This window comes from Bubalus kerabau, chromosome 22 (genome assembly GCF_029407905.1).
Source record: "Bubalus kerabau isolate K-KA32 ecotype Philippines breed swamp buffalo chromosome 22, PCC_UOA_SB_1v2, whole genome shotgun sequence".
NCBI classification, from domain to species: Eukaryota; Metazoa; Chordata; class Mammalia; order Artiodactyla; family Bovidae; genus Bubalus; species Bubalus kerabau.
In genome coordinates this window covers 45,955,092-45,970,669 of record NC_073645.1, presented here as the reverse complement: position 1 = coordinate 45,970,669, position 15,578 = coordinate 45,955,092, and the positions used below count along the sequence as shown (strand labels likewise).

At 53.0% G+C, this 15,578-nt stretch overlaps 1 protein-coding gene across 2 annotated transcripts in view; it reads left to right on the top strand.

Annotated features, from left to right (window-relative positions):
- CHST15 (carbohydrate sulfotransferase 15) overlaps window positions 1–14,882 on the top strand; it is an 81,024-nt gene extending 66,142 nt beyond the window's left edge. For both annotated transcript variants that reach the window (XM_055560282.1, XM_055560283.1), the window contains exons 6-8: window positions 3,784–3,940; window positions 10,070–10,217; window positions 12,144–14,882. In XM_055560282.1, the coding sequence (XP_055416257.1) occupies window positions 3,784–3,940; window positions 10,070–10,217; window positions 12,144–12,334 (496 nt within the window). In that variant the 3' untranslated portion in view covers window positions 12,335–14,882. The remainder of the gene's footprint in view (window positions 1–3,783; window positions 3,941–10,069; window positions 10,218–12,143) is intronic.
- Window positions 14,883–15,578: the final 696 nt, after the last annotated feature.

The window sequence follows — 15,578 nt, the reverse complement described above, 5'->3', positions numbered from 1 at the left end:
TCTACCAACCGATTTAGATGGTTGTGTGGGAGGCCCTGCTAATGACTCTAAACTTGAGCCTCCTATTAAAGTCCAGATTCTGATGACAGTCTCAGAGGCATCGGTCACTACGCCCCCCCCCCCCACCCCCGGCATCTTTCCTGGGCAAAGCTGTAAATTGGCAGCACTCATAGGAAACGGCATGAGCCTGGAGGGGCCTCCAACAGACTCGCTGCTACAAGGTGCCCAGGTGTGTGCCGCCCAACTGCACTTTGAGCTGCACGCAAATCTGATTTCGGGCATTTATCCATCAGCTCTTCGATTATGCTGCGACTGAGCCTGCGGTGACGGGTGCCATGTCTCAGTCTCGATGGACGTCCCGTGTTTGAAGAGGGAAAGCCACACAGCTGGTGTGGGGGCCACTTGTAATCGACAGGCGCAGTGTCATCGGGGTCATGTACATGGCTAGACACGGATCTGGGTGAAGATCTACTTGCCAGTGCTTGAGCATCTCTCAGGACTAGCCTTGAAGCAAGTCCTTTTGGAGGTGTGGCTGACAAGGCTGAGACGTACAAGCACTCTCCTTCCAGTGTGTGTGCATGGATTCTAGGCAATCTGTGGGCAGATTCCAGATACCTCACTATTTCTTCTAGGTGTTCTCTCTGGACATTGGCAGTGGGTGATTTCTAAAGGGCCATGCAGAAGGCACTGTACCAAATGCCAGAGGAGAAGACGATCAGTCCCTGAGAAACTGCTCTAGTTGTCAGGAAATCTTTGGATTCCCTGGTGGCTCAGATGGTAAAGCATCTGCCTACAATGCGGGAGACCTGGGTTCGATCCCTGGGTTGGGAAGATCCCCTGGAGAAGGAAATGGCTACCCACTCCAGCAGACGGAGGAACCTGGTGGGCTACAGTCCATGGGGTCGCAGAGTCGGACACGACTGAATGACTTCATTTTCTTTTCTTTTCACTAGTGAGTGGGGAGGGGTGCCAGAGAAGGGGTGTGTGCATTCCATGTGCCCCCAGGGCACTGCCGTCTCTGCAGGGGGGTGCGGGTGGCCAACAGCCAGAAGGAAGCCCTCGGTGCAATCAGCGGTGCACAGCTACAGTCCCCAGCCCTGTGGGACCCTAGTAAGATCTACTGTGTCCTTCACTGGAAAGAGGGAAGCCGGGTTGGAGACGCTGGGAGAATAGAAAGTATGGAGCCGAGAGGGACAGAGGCATGCCACCACCTAGCAGGGAGCCAGTCTGCATCTGCTTGGTTTCCAGGCAGCCCCGGGCTGAGTGTGTGTGAAGGGTGTTGGGCATGGGGCGGGGCGGGGAGGGGGGCAGGAGGTGTGTTTTGAAAAAGGCGAGACAGAAACAAAAGGGGAAGTGTTGCAAAACTAAAAAAAAAAAAAAAAAAAAAAAGGGTAAAGACTTAAGTTCTCTGCCAGCAGAAAAAGGAGAAGAGGTGAAAAGAGATGTAGAAAACTCTCAACTTGGAAATTCTATTAAAGTAAAAAATTTCTGGGGCATTCCCCAGTGACCTAGTGGTTAGGTTTCTGGGCTTTCAGTGTCGTGGCCCAGGCTCAAACCCTGGGCGAGAAACTGAGCTGCGTGAAACTGCAAAAAAAAAGAAAAAAGAAAAAAAATTTACAACAGTGGAATCTGTTTGTGTTTGGCTGCAGTGTATATATTATCTTATCTACTTTTATGAATGTTCAAAATTCTCCCTAATTAAATAATTAGAGAAGTGCCATAAGAACAGATATATTATCTGATCCCATCCAATATAACCTGATACATCTGTGTTTTTAAAAAATATAAGATATGCAGATATATATTTGAGGGTGCACTGAAATTTTCTGGACGGATGTATGAGAAACTGATAACGAGGCTCACCCTTGAGGTTTATATGGATTACCTTGTCATGAGGAAAGCACAAGGAGTTTTCCTATTTTACAGATGAATTTAATATTATACCCATCCTTCCCACCATGACTTAGAGTATAGGAGCTGGGGATCAAAAGTTAAGGCCACAAGGGGAATTGGGGCTGAGGACTTTAAAACAAAGGTGTGCTCATTATAGTGTTATAACTTGTTTTGTTTTGCTTTTATTATTTATTTTTGGCTGTGCTGGGTCTTTGTTGCTGCTCAGACTTTTCTCTGATCACGGCGGGTGGGGGCTACTCTCCAGCTGGGGTGTGCGGGCTTCTCACTGCAGTGGCTTCTCTCCTTGCGGAGCTCGGGCTCCAGGGTGTGCAGGCTTCTCTAGCTGCAACACGTGGGCTCAGTAGATGCGGCTCCCAGGCTCTGGAGCACAGGCTCAGTAGCTGTGGCGCACGGTCCAGTTGCTCCATGGCATGTTGGGATCTTCCCGGACCAGGAAATGAACCTGTGTCTCCTGCATTGGCAGGCGGATTCTTTACCACTGAGCCATCAGGGAAGCCCATTCTTTTGTTTATTTGATATAAGAAAAGAATTATCCCATCATCAAAGGAAATATCTATCTGTAGTGTTAAAGTACAGTAAAATATATTTGGAGAAAGTGAAAGCATAGTCACTCAGTCATGTCCGACTCTCTGCGACCCCATGGACTGTAGCCCGCCAGACTTCCTTGTTCATGGGATTCTCCAGGCAAGAATACTGGAGTTGGTTGCCGTGTTCTCCTCCAGGGGATCTTCCCAACCCAGGGATCGAACCCAGATCTCCCACATTGCAAGCAGATTCTTTACCATCTGAGCCACCAGAGGACTCCCTGGTGCAAAGGATTTGTGGGAAAAGAAAGAAAGAATCATTATTCTGACTCCTGTTAGAGAATGATAAGGCGACTATTGAGGGCTATAGGTGTAGGGACCACTGAGGTGGGATCTTGCAGTAGGGGAAGGAGACTGGGGTAAACTCCAGATACAGCAAGAAAAGGTGGGAATTTGTAGCCCAGGAGGACGTGGGTTGGCGGATGGGAAGCTAACTAAGAAGAAACAGCAGGGTTAAGGGGAAAGTCTGGCTAAATGGCTAAATCGAGCTGGCAGGATTCTTGTTAAAACTGGGGGATGCAGAGACAGACAAGGAAAGTCTTAAGAGTCAAGGCTGAGCTGGGAAGAAGGCCCAGAGGAACCTGAGAACAGTTTGGTTACATAGAGACACTGTCAGCTCCTGTGTGCATGCAGTGGGATCTGGGTGAACAGCTCCATGTGCGTGGACACATGTGGAGGTCTACTGGTGTCTGCATGCCATTAGACCTGGTGTGGAGATGTTTCTACATTGTGTTAAAAATAGATTCCTATCAACCTAGAAGGATGCATTTCATAATTTTGCTTTAACTTTCCTAGTCTGGAATGGGCTAGGAATCTCACACAGAATTGTAATACTGGCACAGTGACAGCTGTTCTGTTATTGTTGCCACGAACAGGGGAGATAGGAACCGGAAGGGGCATAAAATTTTCATGGCCTCTCTGCTCTTGCACAGTCTTTGTAATCTGGTGTTGTTTCAAAGTTCACTCATTGTGAAAACCGCCTTGGCCCAGGGTGCCTAGAAAGGACCATAAGAAAGAAAAGCACAGAAAAAATGAATGGGGGCTTGCCTGGGGCCAGTGTAGACCGTGCCTGCGTCCAGGAGAGCATGGGTGGACCTGTGAAGGGTGGGGAGATTGTCCGGGGCAGGGGCGGTTGGAAGCAGCTTGTGGGCTAGGGAAGAAGAGAGCTGTGGTGTCTCAATGAACCGAACGAAGTAACATAATTGCTTGTTGATTTCCATTGTCACGCAAATGGTGCGATTTCACATTCCTGGGGGGTAAAAAGATCCATCTGTTTTATTCACAGGTTGTACTCCGACTATCTCTACTTTGCAAGTTCGAATAAATCTGCAGATGACTTCCATGAAAAAGTGACAGAAGCTCTGCAGCTGTTTGAAAATTGCATGCTGGATTATTCATTGCGCGCCTGCGTCTACAACAACACCCTCAACAACGCCATGCCTGTGCGTATGCGGAAGGGCTGCTCCGCGGTTATTGTGCCAGGGCATTGTGGATGGGGATTTTAGCATTTAAACAGAGAAGCGTTTTAATGTGCAAATGCCTCTCCCCATGCCTTTGAGCGGTGGCTAATGCCAAACAAATATTCATGGATGTAAAATCTATAAAAGCTGATGGGCCCTTTCAGCTGGCACACTGCTTTCTTCCTCGCTGATGGCTCAGTTGCAATGCTCACTCCTCCCCCCCCCTAAAGAAAGAGGGTGCATTTAGGAAGATTATTATTTAGCAAGGCTCGGAAACACACCCTGCAATTAGGACTGGCAGACGTGAGGACCCAACTCGCTGATTGTCCTAAAAGTGTTCTCTCTAATGCTGGATTGTTTTGTTGGTTTAAAAAATTACCCACCAGTGACTTTCAGTGCTTCTCTGACTGAGTCTTAATGCAAAATTTTTTTCCATTGATCCCTCTTTTTTTGCTCTCGTTTGCCTTCAGGAATATAGCTATATGTTTCTTGTTGTTGCTGCTGTTGTTCAGTCACTCAGTCGTGTCCAACTCTGCTACCCCTTGGACAGCAGCACCTCAGGCCTCCCTATCCTTCACCATCTCCCGAAGTTTGTCCAAGTTCATGTCCATTGCATCAGTAATGCCATCCAACCATCTCATCCTCTGATGCCCTCTTCTCTTCCTGCCTTCAATCTTTCCCAGTATCAGGGTATTTTCCATTGAGTCGGCTCTTTGCATCAGGTGGCCAAAGTATTGGCGCCTCAGTTTCAGCATCAGTTCTTCTAATGAATATTCAGGGTTGATTTCCCTCCAGGTTGACTGGTTTGATCTCCTTGTCCCCCCTTTTCTTCCCATGCAAAAGAAGCTGTTGCTGGTGACTTCAGCATGGTGTAGCTAAGGGATGTTTTCGTACTGCACAGCACCCTGGCTTGTCCCAAGTGCCTTCTCAGCAGGTTTGCCGCAGTGATAAGTCTCCTTCAGCCCCCGAGTGTGGTCCACAGGCTTGCTCCACTGAGTGTGCCACGTGGTAGATCTGCTTGAGGTGGAGGCCGGGGAACCTCCAGGTGTGATGGGGTTTGAAGTCAAGAGGGTTCACTCCCTTTTCTTTGTTGTCTAGACTATCTTATCTGACAGCGTTGCAGGAAGGGGGCTCTTGTCTAACACTTGGAAATGAATTGTCCAAGGAGACACATATGCAGACAAAGCAAGAGACTTTATTGGGAAGGGGTGCCCCTGTGGAGAGCAGCAGGGTAAGGGAACCCAGGAGAACCGCTCTGCCAGGCGGCTCAAAGTTTTAGGTTTCGTGGTGAAGGGGTTAGTTTCCAGGTTGTCTCTGGCCAATCACTCTGACTCCATCCTAGCTGGTGGTGGGTGCATGGCTCAGCCAAGATGGATTTCAGCGAGGAGGATTCTGGCAGGTTGGTAGAACATATGGATTGACATCTCTTCTTTTCTTGACCCTTCCTGAATTATTCTGGTTTGTGGTAGCTTGTTAGTTCCATATTCCTTACCACGTGTTCCTGACCTGTTGTTAAGATAGCTCATGCAAGTGGCTCCTATCTTGCCTGGCCAGGGAAGGCGGTTCCAGTCAGTGTCTCCCCTAAGAGCAGGCTGCACAGAGGAGCAGGTAGGATCCCAGGCCGCCCTGCTGGCGTGTATAGTTTTGCAGGGAAGATGCACACAAAGGATCAACACAGAATCTGGCCCCTGAGCCCGGGGGGCCGGTCCCGCCTGCCTGCCCTCCTGCTCCCCACGCCCCATCTCCCTCTCCATCACTGCTCTACAGCCGCACCCTCCCCTGCTGGGTCCTCTTGCCTCAGAGCAGGGATTCACAGGTGTGGTCCAAGACCAAGAGTATCAGCATCCCTGGGGACTTGTCAGGAACGCATACTCTCAGGTTGAGCCCCAGACTCCAGAATCAGGAGCTTTGGAGGCGGGGGGTGGGTCCACCTGCGTGTGCAGCAGCCCTCCAGGGGTTGTTTTGGGTGCCCGTCTTGGGGACACCTGGTTCCAGAGCCTACCCACGCCCCTCCCTGGCACGTGCTCCTCATCCTTCGGGTCTTGCTTTAATCTTGACTTCAGTTCGCTCTCTTTCCACGCCTTTCATTTCCCCACAGCCTGGACCACAGTTGGCCATTACAGATAATTGTTCTTCACTGGTTTAGCTCCACCTCCACCAGATTGCAAGCTCCACGTGGCCAGGGGCCATGTCTGTTAGATAGCAGCACATCCCCGTTGCTTAGCATGTAACCTGGCATGCAGAATGCACTAGAATATTTGCAGAATGAATGAGTGAATGGGCAGTCTGTGAAACTAGTGGAGAAGCCGGGTGGAGAGTTCCAACCAAATCCCTAATGAGGAGCAGAGGGGTTCGTGTACTCTTGTCAGGGGAGACCCTGCACCGCACTCGTCAGCTCTTTCCCCGCCTGGGATGGGGGAACAGGTCCCCAGGGCGAGGGCCCAGCTTTGGGACCAGGCTCTGGTGGGTGTTCTCCAACCGACCCTGGCAGGCTCCTTGCCCTCCCTGGGCCTCTTGTGTTTCCACCCAGAGCCAGCTGAAGCAGATAACCTCAAAGGCCTCTCTCAGCTCTAATGTTTTTAAATTTTAAACGTACTGGGCACTTCTCCTAAAGACTCTTTTTTATCCCCATTCCACTTTGATTCTCTGATTGGTACTGGGGAAAGATGAGGGGAGGGGTGGTGTGAGCCTGGCTTAGGTTTGTTAGCAGTGATGCTCCATGAACCAGAAACTGTCATTCGAGGTGAGCAGCACTTCCCTTGACTGGTAAGGGGGCTGGGGGTGGGGGCTGAGGGCTTGGAGTGAGACAGGAGTGTCCAGGAGACCGGGAGGGCTTGCCCACCCCTCTATCCCTGCAGAGCCTTCTCAGGTTTGTTTCCTGCTTGCCCCGGACGGTCTCTCTGCTGCTGACCAGCCCTCTTGGGAAGACAGACTCAGTTGCGGGAGGCCTGCCCGGCCCAGTGCGGGGGGGTTCTGTCCATGAAGGCACAGATGCACTTCCAGGGAAATGCTGTCCCCTGTGGCCGGGTCCAGGGACCACTGCAGCTACTTTAAAACACCCCCATCCTGCCACAAAGGCAGGAGCTTCTAGAACCTTCTAGAAGGTTCTCAGGAGCGAAGGCAGGTTCTCTGGAAGAGATAAACCTGGTCAGGCTGGTCCTCCTTGGAGGGACAGACAGACTGAGAACAGAAAGCTCTCGATGATTTAGCAAGAAGCCGTGCTCACAGTGGTTGTCTGTGTTGGAGGCGACACGTGTGTTTATTTCTGAGGCTGGCATGTGCCTCTTTTCTCTTTATTTCTGGCCCAACTTGAGGTCTTTTTACGAGCTGGTGTCTGAGGTAGCTGCAACCTGAGGGCTGCAGGCAGCTAATGAATTCTGGAGACAGCTTTCCCCCCTCCAGTTGTTTTTCTTCCTCCACCACCTCCCACACAATTAGAAGAACAATGAAATGGAAAAAAAGAATAGCGAGAGATGAAGCCACTTAGTGTCTGTACGTATTTTGTCAAGGTTTCACCGTCTTATGGTCGTCAAGGTGTTCAGCGTGGGAGTGCCAGGGGGCTTGGCCTCATGCGGGATGAGGGGATGACAACTGGGATCCTGGTCCCCGCCCTGGAGGAAGGAGGTCAAGGTCGAGCTGGGAGGGAGCAGAAGTAGGAGTTGAAAGTCTGCGTCAGGAACCAGGATTGGGCACTGGGAGGCGCTCCATGTGGGAGGGGGTGGGTTGGGGGTCCAGCCAGGCCAAGGACTTTGCACACAAGGAGAGCCAGGTGAGGCCAGGCATCAGTGTGGGGAGCTTACCCTCAGAGATTTGAGGTGGGAGCACCAGGCAGGGGGCTGGGACCGTGCCCAAACAAAGAGACGAGGCACAACCAGAAGCCGGACACAGAGCGGGGTCCCTGAGTGGGGGGCACAGATGGGAGTGCTGGAGAAAGGGGGGAACCTCAGAGCAGAAGGGGAAGGATTCACTGTTTTTCCGGAGCTTTGTAAAGCCAACTGTGAAGTCAGAGCGAGCAGTCCCCAAGACCACTCTCCCTTCTGACACTATTTGCAAACTGGGTAAAGTCCCCCAAAGTACCATCATGTTCAGTAATTCACTGGAAGGAATCCCAGAGCACACGGTTGGCTGTTACACTCGTGGTTACGGTTTACTGCAGGGAAGGGACGCGGGTTGAAGTCAGCCAGGAGAAGCACGTGTGACGGCACACGCAGCACACTGCCGGCCGGGGACGCCCACCCAAGCCTTTGGTGTCCGCAGCGCTTCCCGAGGCTCCATCACACACTGCCCGCCTGGCTGACCTTTACCTGTCCAGTTCCTCTTGGAGGTCAGACTGGTCCTGCGAGGCCCAAAGCCCCCATCCTAAGTCATGCTGTTAGACTGTCCAGTGGCCAGACCCACCCCCCCGCTCTCCTGGCAAGCGAGATACTCTCATCAGGCAGGACTTCCCAGGTGGCTTTAGGTAGCCTCCCAGGAGTCAAGGACCAAGGCCAGACATCTCTGTGGGTCAGGTTAACGCTTCACCACACACGCTTGCAGTTTGGTACGGGAGAAGGCATAGGAGAAGGACAAGGACCCCGAAGTGCAGGTGGACAGGAAGGGCTTCGTACAGCGCTGCTCAGACTGGGATGTGCACACACATTGAAGGTCATAGACCTCCATGTGGCGCCTGGCATTTGGCGGCTCCTCTTGTGGCTGGTTGCTGGGCATTTGCAGGTGTTTCTCACGGCTGTTGCGTGCTGGGTATAGAAGCAAAGGCAGCTGGGTCCTGTGTAAAGGAATTCCACGCCATTGGTGGGTGTAACCTTGGCCTCTCCCTTCACCCAGGTCCTCTCTATGTCGTGAAGATACCTACAGCGTGGTTCTAAGGATGAAATGAGACCCTGAGTGTGGGAATCCTTTGTGCATGGGACACAAAGGCCTGCACAGGGCAGCAAGCACGAGTGGTGTTTAAAATCCAACTTCTGGGGACATCCCTGGTAGTCCAGTGGTTAAGACTTCGCCTTCCAATGCAGAGGGTGGAGGTTCAGTCCCTGGTCACAGAGCTAAGATCCCACATGTCTCTTGGCCAAAATGTAAAAACAGAAGCGGTATTGTAACAAATTCAATAAAGACTTAAAAAAACAGTTCAGTTCAGTCACTCAGTCATGTCCGACTCTTTGCAACCCCACATGGTCTTCAACACGCCAGGCTTCCCTGTCCATTGCCAACTCCTGGAGCTTACTCAAACTCACGTCCATTGAGTCGGTGATGCCATCCAACCTCTTGTCCTCTGTCGTCCCCTTCTCCTCTTGCATTCAGTCTTTCCCAGAAGCAGGGTCTTTTCAAATGAGTCAGTTCTTTGCATCAGATGTCCAAAGTATTGGAGTTTCAGCTTTAGCATCAGTCCTTCCAATGAACACTCAGGACTGATCTTTAGGTTGGACTGGTTGGATCTCCTTGCAGTCCAAGGGACTCTCAAGAGTCTTCTTCAACACCACAGTTCAAAAGCATCAATTCTTCGACACTCAGCTTTCTTTATAGTCCAGCTCTCACATCCATACAGTCTACTGGAAAAACCATAGCCTTGACTAGACGGACCTTTGTTGGTAAAGTAATGTCTCTGCTTTTTAATATGCTGTCTAGATTGGTCATAGCTTTTTTCCAAGGAGCAAGCATCTTTTAATATCATGGCTGCAGTCACCATCGGCAGTGATTTTAGAGCCCCCCAAAATAAAGTCTCTCACTGTTTCCATTGTTTCCCCATCTATTTGCCATGAAGTGATGGGACCAGATGCCATGATCTTAGTTTTCTGAATGTTGAGCTTTAATCCAACTTTTTCACTTTCCTCTTTCACTTTCCTCAAGAGGCTCTTTAGTTCTTCACTTTCTGCCTTAAGGGTGGTGTCATCTGCATATCTGAGGTTATTGATATTTCTCCCAACAATCTTGATTCCAGCTATGCTTCATCCAGTCCAGCATTTCCGTCCACATAAAATTTCCAGCTTCTGAAGGTAGTTGTTTGCTGGGATTCCTCTCACTGTTGGTTTATAATGTGTAGTGCATATAGAAAAGCATCTACGGTTTTGGAGGAATTACCCCTGAACTAACGCCCGCCTTCTTGCTTGGTTCTAGGTGAGGCTCCAGGTTGGGCTGTACGCCGTGTACCTTCTAGACTGGCTCACCGTCTTTAACAAGGAGCAGTTCCTCATCCTCCGCCTGGAAGACCACGCCTCCAACGTCAAGGACACCATGCACAGGGTCTTCCAGTTCCTCAGCCTTGGTATGAATCTTGAGCCAGACACCCACAGAGCAGGGCGCGAGTTCCATGGACACCGACCTGCTGGGTCCCAGGCAGACTCCGTGAGCCTGGGCAGGGTGGGCCTGGGCTGGGAGAGCCACAGATTAGCGCCTGTTGGTGAAGCACCAGCTCCAGATGGGGCCTTGTGCGCAGTGTGGGGAGGGGGTCTCCGGGGAGGAAGAGACAGCCACTCATCTGGATGCTTATGGTCCAGTGGAAGGAGAGGAGGAAGCAAGGCTTGAATCACCGAGTGACTGACAGGGTGACATGGGCGAGGAGTGATTTAGTGTCCTCATACACGTGAAATCCTTACATGTGACTTGGGGGTCCCAGCTGCTGAAGGGATCTAGGAAGGAGTGGTGTGAGCTGCGCCATGAGGATGGACAGGGCGTCCTGACTGCTGGAACTGTCTTGCAGAGGCCACAGGGCCTGGAGGAGGGGATGGGCAGGTCATCGGTTGTCCCTGCTTTGCTGGGACCCCTGGAGGCAGAGCCACGTGGCCAGGTTTGGGCTCCTGGGCCTCCAGGGTGAGGGACCCTGTTCCCACCCAGAGGAGACCATCCCCTCGAGTCCCTGGTGGCACTTTGTGGCGGCAGGCTAACTCGCTGGCCCCAGTGACGGCTGGTAGAGGCGTGCACGCGGGTGCAGAGTGGTTCCCGGTGGGCAGCACCCAGGACCCCTTAAGAGGCTGGGCTGGCCTGCATGTTTCTCCCCCACAGCCACCCAGACGCCCCCGCAGCCCTATCTGATGAGCTTGCCTGGGAGTTTTGTCAGTTGAATATTTCCTGAGATCCATTTGCCCGCCGCTGGGACTCAGGGCCCTTTTGTCATTTGATTCCTGTCTCCTTCTCGCGGAGACCTGGTAATGCGGTCGAGTGTGATTACCTTTTCCTTTTAAGGCCTGGAACTGTTTTTCCTTTGACTGGGCCACCTGCAGACTCTGGCACATTTCAGTGACTCGTCTTTGGTCCCTAAGATAGACAATGGCAAAGGCCAATCCGTTCCTTCCCTTTCACGTAACCCAGGGACACTGGGTGTAGTTTTTTGTGCATGGACTCAGGACTTCAGCCTGACCCTAAGAGCCCTGGGGCATAGAGGCTGAGTGGAGATCCTGGAGGTTAAGCCAGTGAGAGGCTTCAGGTCCTGAGGGCTAGGGGTAGAGGCAGCACTCTTGGGAGGCAGCACCTGCTGGTTTGTTCTTGGGCCTCCCCCCATGGACACCCCTGCTGTAGGTGGAGGTTCAGCCAGTGGGGGTCCCTGGGCACGGGTGGCCCCCACCCCTCCCCCTGTGGTGACTGCACAGCAGGACACACGGGGAGAAATACGGCCCCACCACAAGGCCCTCTGCAGCGGCCTGGAGTGGAAATGGTGGAGGCAGAATTCGAGTGGCCGGTTGCAGAGCATCTCCGTGCGGAGGCCGCATGTGGCAGGCCACAGCTCTCCAGGCACAGGCCGGCTCCTCTTTACGGGGCTTTGGAAGTGAAACCAGGAGGTGAGGCTGTGCCCAGAGACCCAGCTGTGCTTCCAGGGTGGCGAACACACCAGACCACGTAGAAGGCATCTGCCTACAACGCAGGAGACTTGGGTTCGATCCCTGGGTCAGGAAGATCCCCTGGAGAAGGCAGTGGCAACCCACTCCAGTACCCTTGCCTGGAAAATCCAATGGACAGACAAGCCTGGTAGGCTACAGTCCACGGGGTCACAAAGAGTCGGACACGACTGAGTGACTTCACTTTCACTTTTCACTTTCCCTCAGCAACTCCGAAATGAATCCAGCCAAAGAATCTGAATCTCCATACACATTCTTACAGGAACCTCCTGTCTTCCCAGGAAGCATGGCCTGGATTCTCTCATTAGGGTTTCTTATGCCCCTCACTTGCCTCACAGGCTCTTTCCTTTGTGTTCTAGGACCCTTAAGTGAGAAGCAAGAGGCCTTGATGACCAAGAGCCCAGCATCCAACACGCGGCGTCCCGAGGACCGGGATCTGGGGCCCATGTGGCCGGTCACCCAGAGGCTTCTGCGGGACTTCTACGGGCCTTTCAACGCCCAGCTGGCGCAGGTCCTCACCAATGAGGCCTTCCTGTGGAGGAAGACGTGAAACCGGCTTCCCGGCACCGTCAGGGCCGCGGTTTCCGTGACTTCCATGGTCTGAAGGTCTCTCTTGGGGAACCCTTGCACTCAGAGCCTGGAGGAGACCCCCCCTCCCTGGGCCCGTGTTTGTGGAACCCGGTTCCGAATCCTTTGTGACGTCACGCAGCCCAGCAAGGACCCATCGCCAAGCCTTGGATGGAGGCTGTTGGAAATTCCACTTGGAAAGGGGTCCCCTTCTGCTCTGAGAGTGTCCAGGCTCCGGGACGAGGCAGGCAGGCGCTGGGTGGGGTGCAGGAGGGTGCTGGGTGTGGAGTCTGGGCTTTGATGATTCCGAGATCCACTGGAGGCCCCACCCCAGGGAGGGCCAGGATACACACTACACATTCAGTTTCACAATCCTCTGTTCAGGTCACTAAACCTCAGGATGGCGGAGAATGGAGGCTCTTTGATTTTTTTTTTTTTTTTCGCCTTTTACTCCAAAGTCAGTCCTTCTGTCTCTTCAGATATAAACCCCATCAACTTCACTATTTACGAGAGAAAAGACACAAGTCAATTTTGGGTAGCACGTTCCTGTCTCGGACCTCTTTCCCTTCTGTCCTCGTGGACTTTACTTATGTTTAAAAAGAAAGCGAATGTATTTAAAACAAACCACTTTCTGCATTTCACTGGCTGGAGCTCTCTTTTTCTGTCCACATAGATGTTTTCTCAAGAGTTTTTTTTGTTTTCAATTTCTAACTGGAGATATAAATTCAGTTTAAAATCAGAAGGGAAATGGTGGCTGTTAATGCCAGACTGAACACCTTGAAGGAATCGATGGAAAAATCTGTGCACCTTGGCCCCGGCTGTGCCCCCAAGGGCCTCAGAGAGCTGCCCTCATTGGGAGGTTTTAGTTCTGGGGGTGACAGGCTCCACTGCTCTGCCTTCCTCTCTGGTGAGCTTGTTACCACCTTCTCCTCCGTACGTGGCCAGAGGGCCTTCCTCACCCAGCGAACTGCAGAATGCCCATTTCGGATCCAGAAATAGACATGTGAGCTCTGCCTGGGCCGGACGAGCTGTGCTGGGATTCCATACGAGAAAGCCAGGAGCAGATCCTTGACAGAACTTTCTGGGCCACTTGGCAGCTCGGTTTGCTGTCAGATGCACTGACGGTCTTGCTGTTTCTTGGAGGTGATGGGAAAGATTGAACACCGTCCTTGCACACAAGCCCCCAGGCGGGACCCCCAGCTAAACTCTGCACACGGTTGTCAGTGGAAGCTTCTGCGAGTCAGAGGTCTCCAGGTCAAGGTGCCAGGCACACCACCAGTCAAGAAAGTGCAAACGCCTCCACGGGCAGCCGCCACTCGTGGGGCTGAGGATTCACTCAGCTGTCCCATCCCTACTGCCGTCGGAGGTGGGATGCTCTGTCCACTCGAAGGCGTGCGGCGGGCTCGCCCGGGCACGGCCGGGCTGTTTCTGCTGTGGAGGAGCCCGGGTCCCAAGCACCCACTTTCAGGGACAGGCCCCCTCTTCCTCTGTCCCCGTGGTACTCAGAGCAGCAGCGCACAGGAGACCTGGCCTGAGCGCGAGGTTCTGTAGGAAGATATCACTGGCGTGTACGTGTGTATTTCTTTGCAGTACAGGGGTGCGTGTTTGGGTGCGTGCGTGTGTTTCTCAGTGGGTTCCCTTGAGTTCTGTTGCCTATCAGCCCCCTCTGCTCTGGACTCAACCCCCATTCATGGGTTCATTTCTCTGCCAGTTCTTTAACAGCTCGTCAGTTTCAGCCCACGTTTTGCTCCTCGGCCCCAACCGTGGTCACGAGGACTTTGCTCACGCACCCCATGCATGTGAGCAACATGCAGCGTAATTCTGCTTCTTACAGAAGTGTTAACCGAAAGTCTGACTTCCAATATTATTTGGTTTATTATACAAATCTTTCTACAGACGCAGGCCCATCCGTGGGTGCCAGTCAGCACCGTCCGCGTGGACCTGGTTTCTCAAGGGGCCTTTCTGCAGGGGGCTGGCTGGCTGTCGCCTTTGCTTTCCTCTGCTGTCTCGCGTGCGAGGCCCCGCTCCTGGTGACAGCAGAGCTGCCATTTCGAGTGGCGGCCCTTGAGCCCATCATCCCAAACCAAAGCGAATCAGAGCCCTCTCTCACTACCCAAGTCACTGTGAGTCCCCAAAGCTGTGCATCCGATTGTATTAAAGTATACCCCCTTTGTTGCGTTAAGGTGTGTTCATGAACCACCATTGTGCTGTCCTTTTGTTAATACTGATCGTAATTAAACGTGGACCCCAGAGGGCACGCCCTTCCTCCTTAGCCGTCACAACACCCATGGGAGTGTGTCCGCCGAGCACAGGCGTGTGAAGGAGCCACAGGAGGAGCTCAGCGTCTCGCCTGCTGCACTATGAACCCTGTACACCGGGGACCTGCCATGCGCGGCGATGGTGAGAGAGAGGACGTGGACGTCCCCAGGAACTCCAGCGGATGGTGTGAGTCAGGGCGGTGAGGTGCAGCCCTGTCCACAGACGGGCCTAATGTCATCTTCAGACATTCAGGTTTCAAGCTTGGGTGATCAAAGGTCCTGCTGCTCCCAACAGGCTGCTTTCCTCATGTCTCGGGCCTGCCTGGCCCCTGGGGGCTGCAAGTGTGAGGTTCCTGGTGTCACTGTGTGCATGTCATTGTCCCTGGACACCCAAGGCCCCCAGGTGCAGCCAGGGCAAGCCTGAGGGAGATGAGGTCACCTCATCTCCCTCATCTGGGGCTGCGGGAGCCTGGGTCATCCTGGAGGCAGTGGGGAGCTGGGTTGGTTCCCGAATTCTGGAAGGACCCACTCTGGGTTCTCCTCTCCCCAGCACTGCCCCCGATACTGGTGTGTCAGAGGGGAGAGGGGGTAGCAAGGCCGGGCCTGCCAACGAGGAGACCCCCAGCTCTTGATGGCAAAGCCAGGGACAGCTTCACTCAGCAAGGAAGGTGCTGGGCCCGTGAGAAGACGGGGCAGTGGGAGATGGGGATGGGGGCAGATGTGTGTGTCTGGAAGGCAGATCCCAGGACCCCCTCCTCCGGGGCCTGTCCAAAACCCCCGCTGCTGTCAGGCCACTCCCACCCCCACTCGGGACCCAGCTCTCAGGGAACGTTCTGATGAGGACCATCTATATCTGAATGTAAACTTTCGCTCAGATTGAGTGCTCAGTCTCTTCAGTCGTGTCCAACTCTTTGTGACCCCGTGGACTGTAGCCCACCAGGCTCCTCTATCCATGTGGACTCTCCAGGC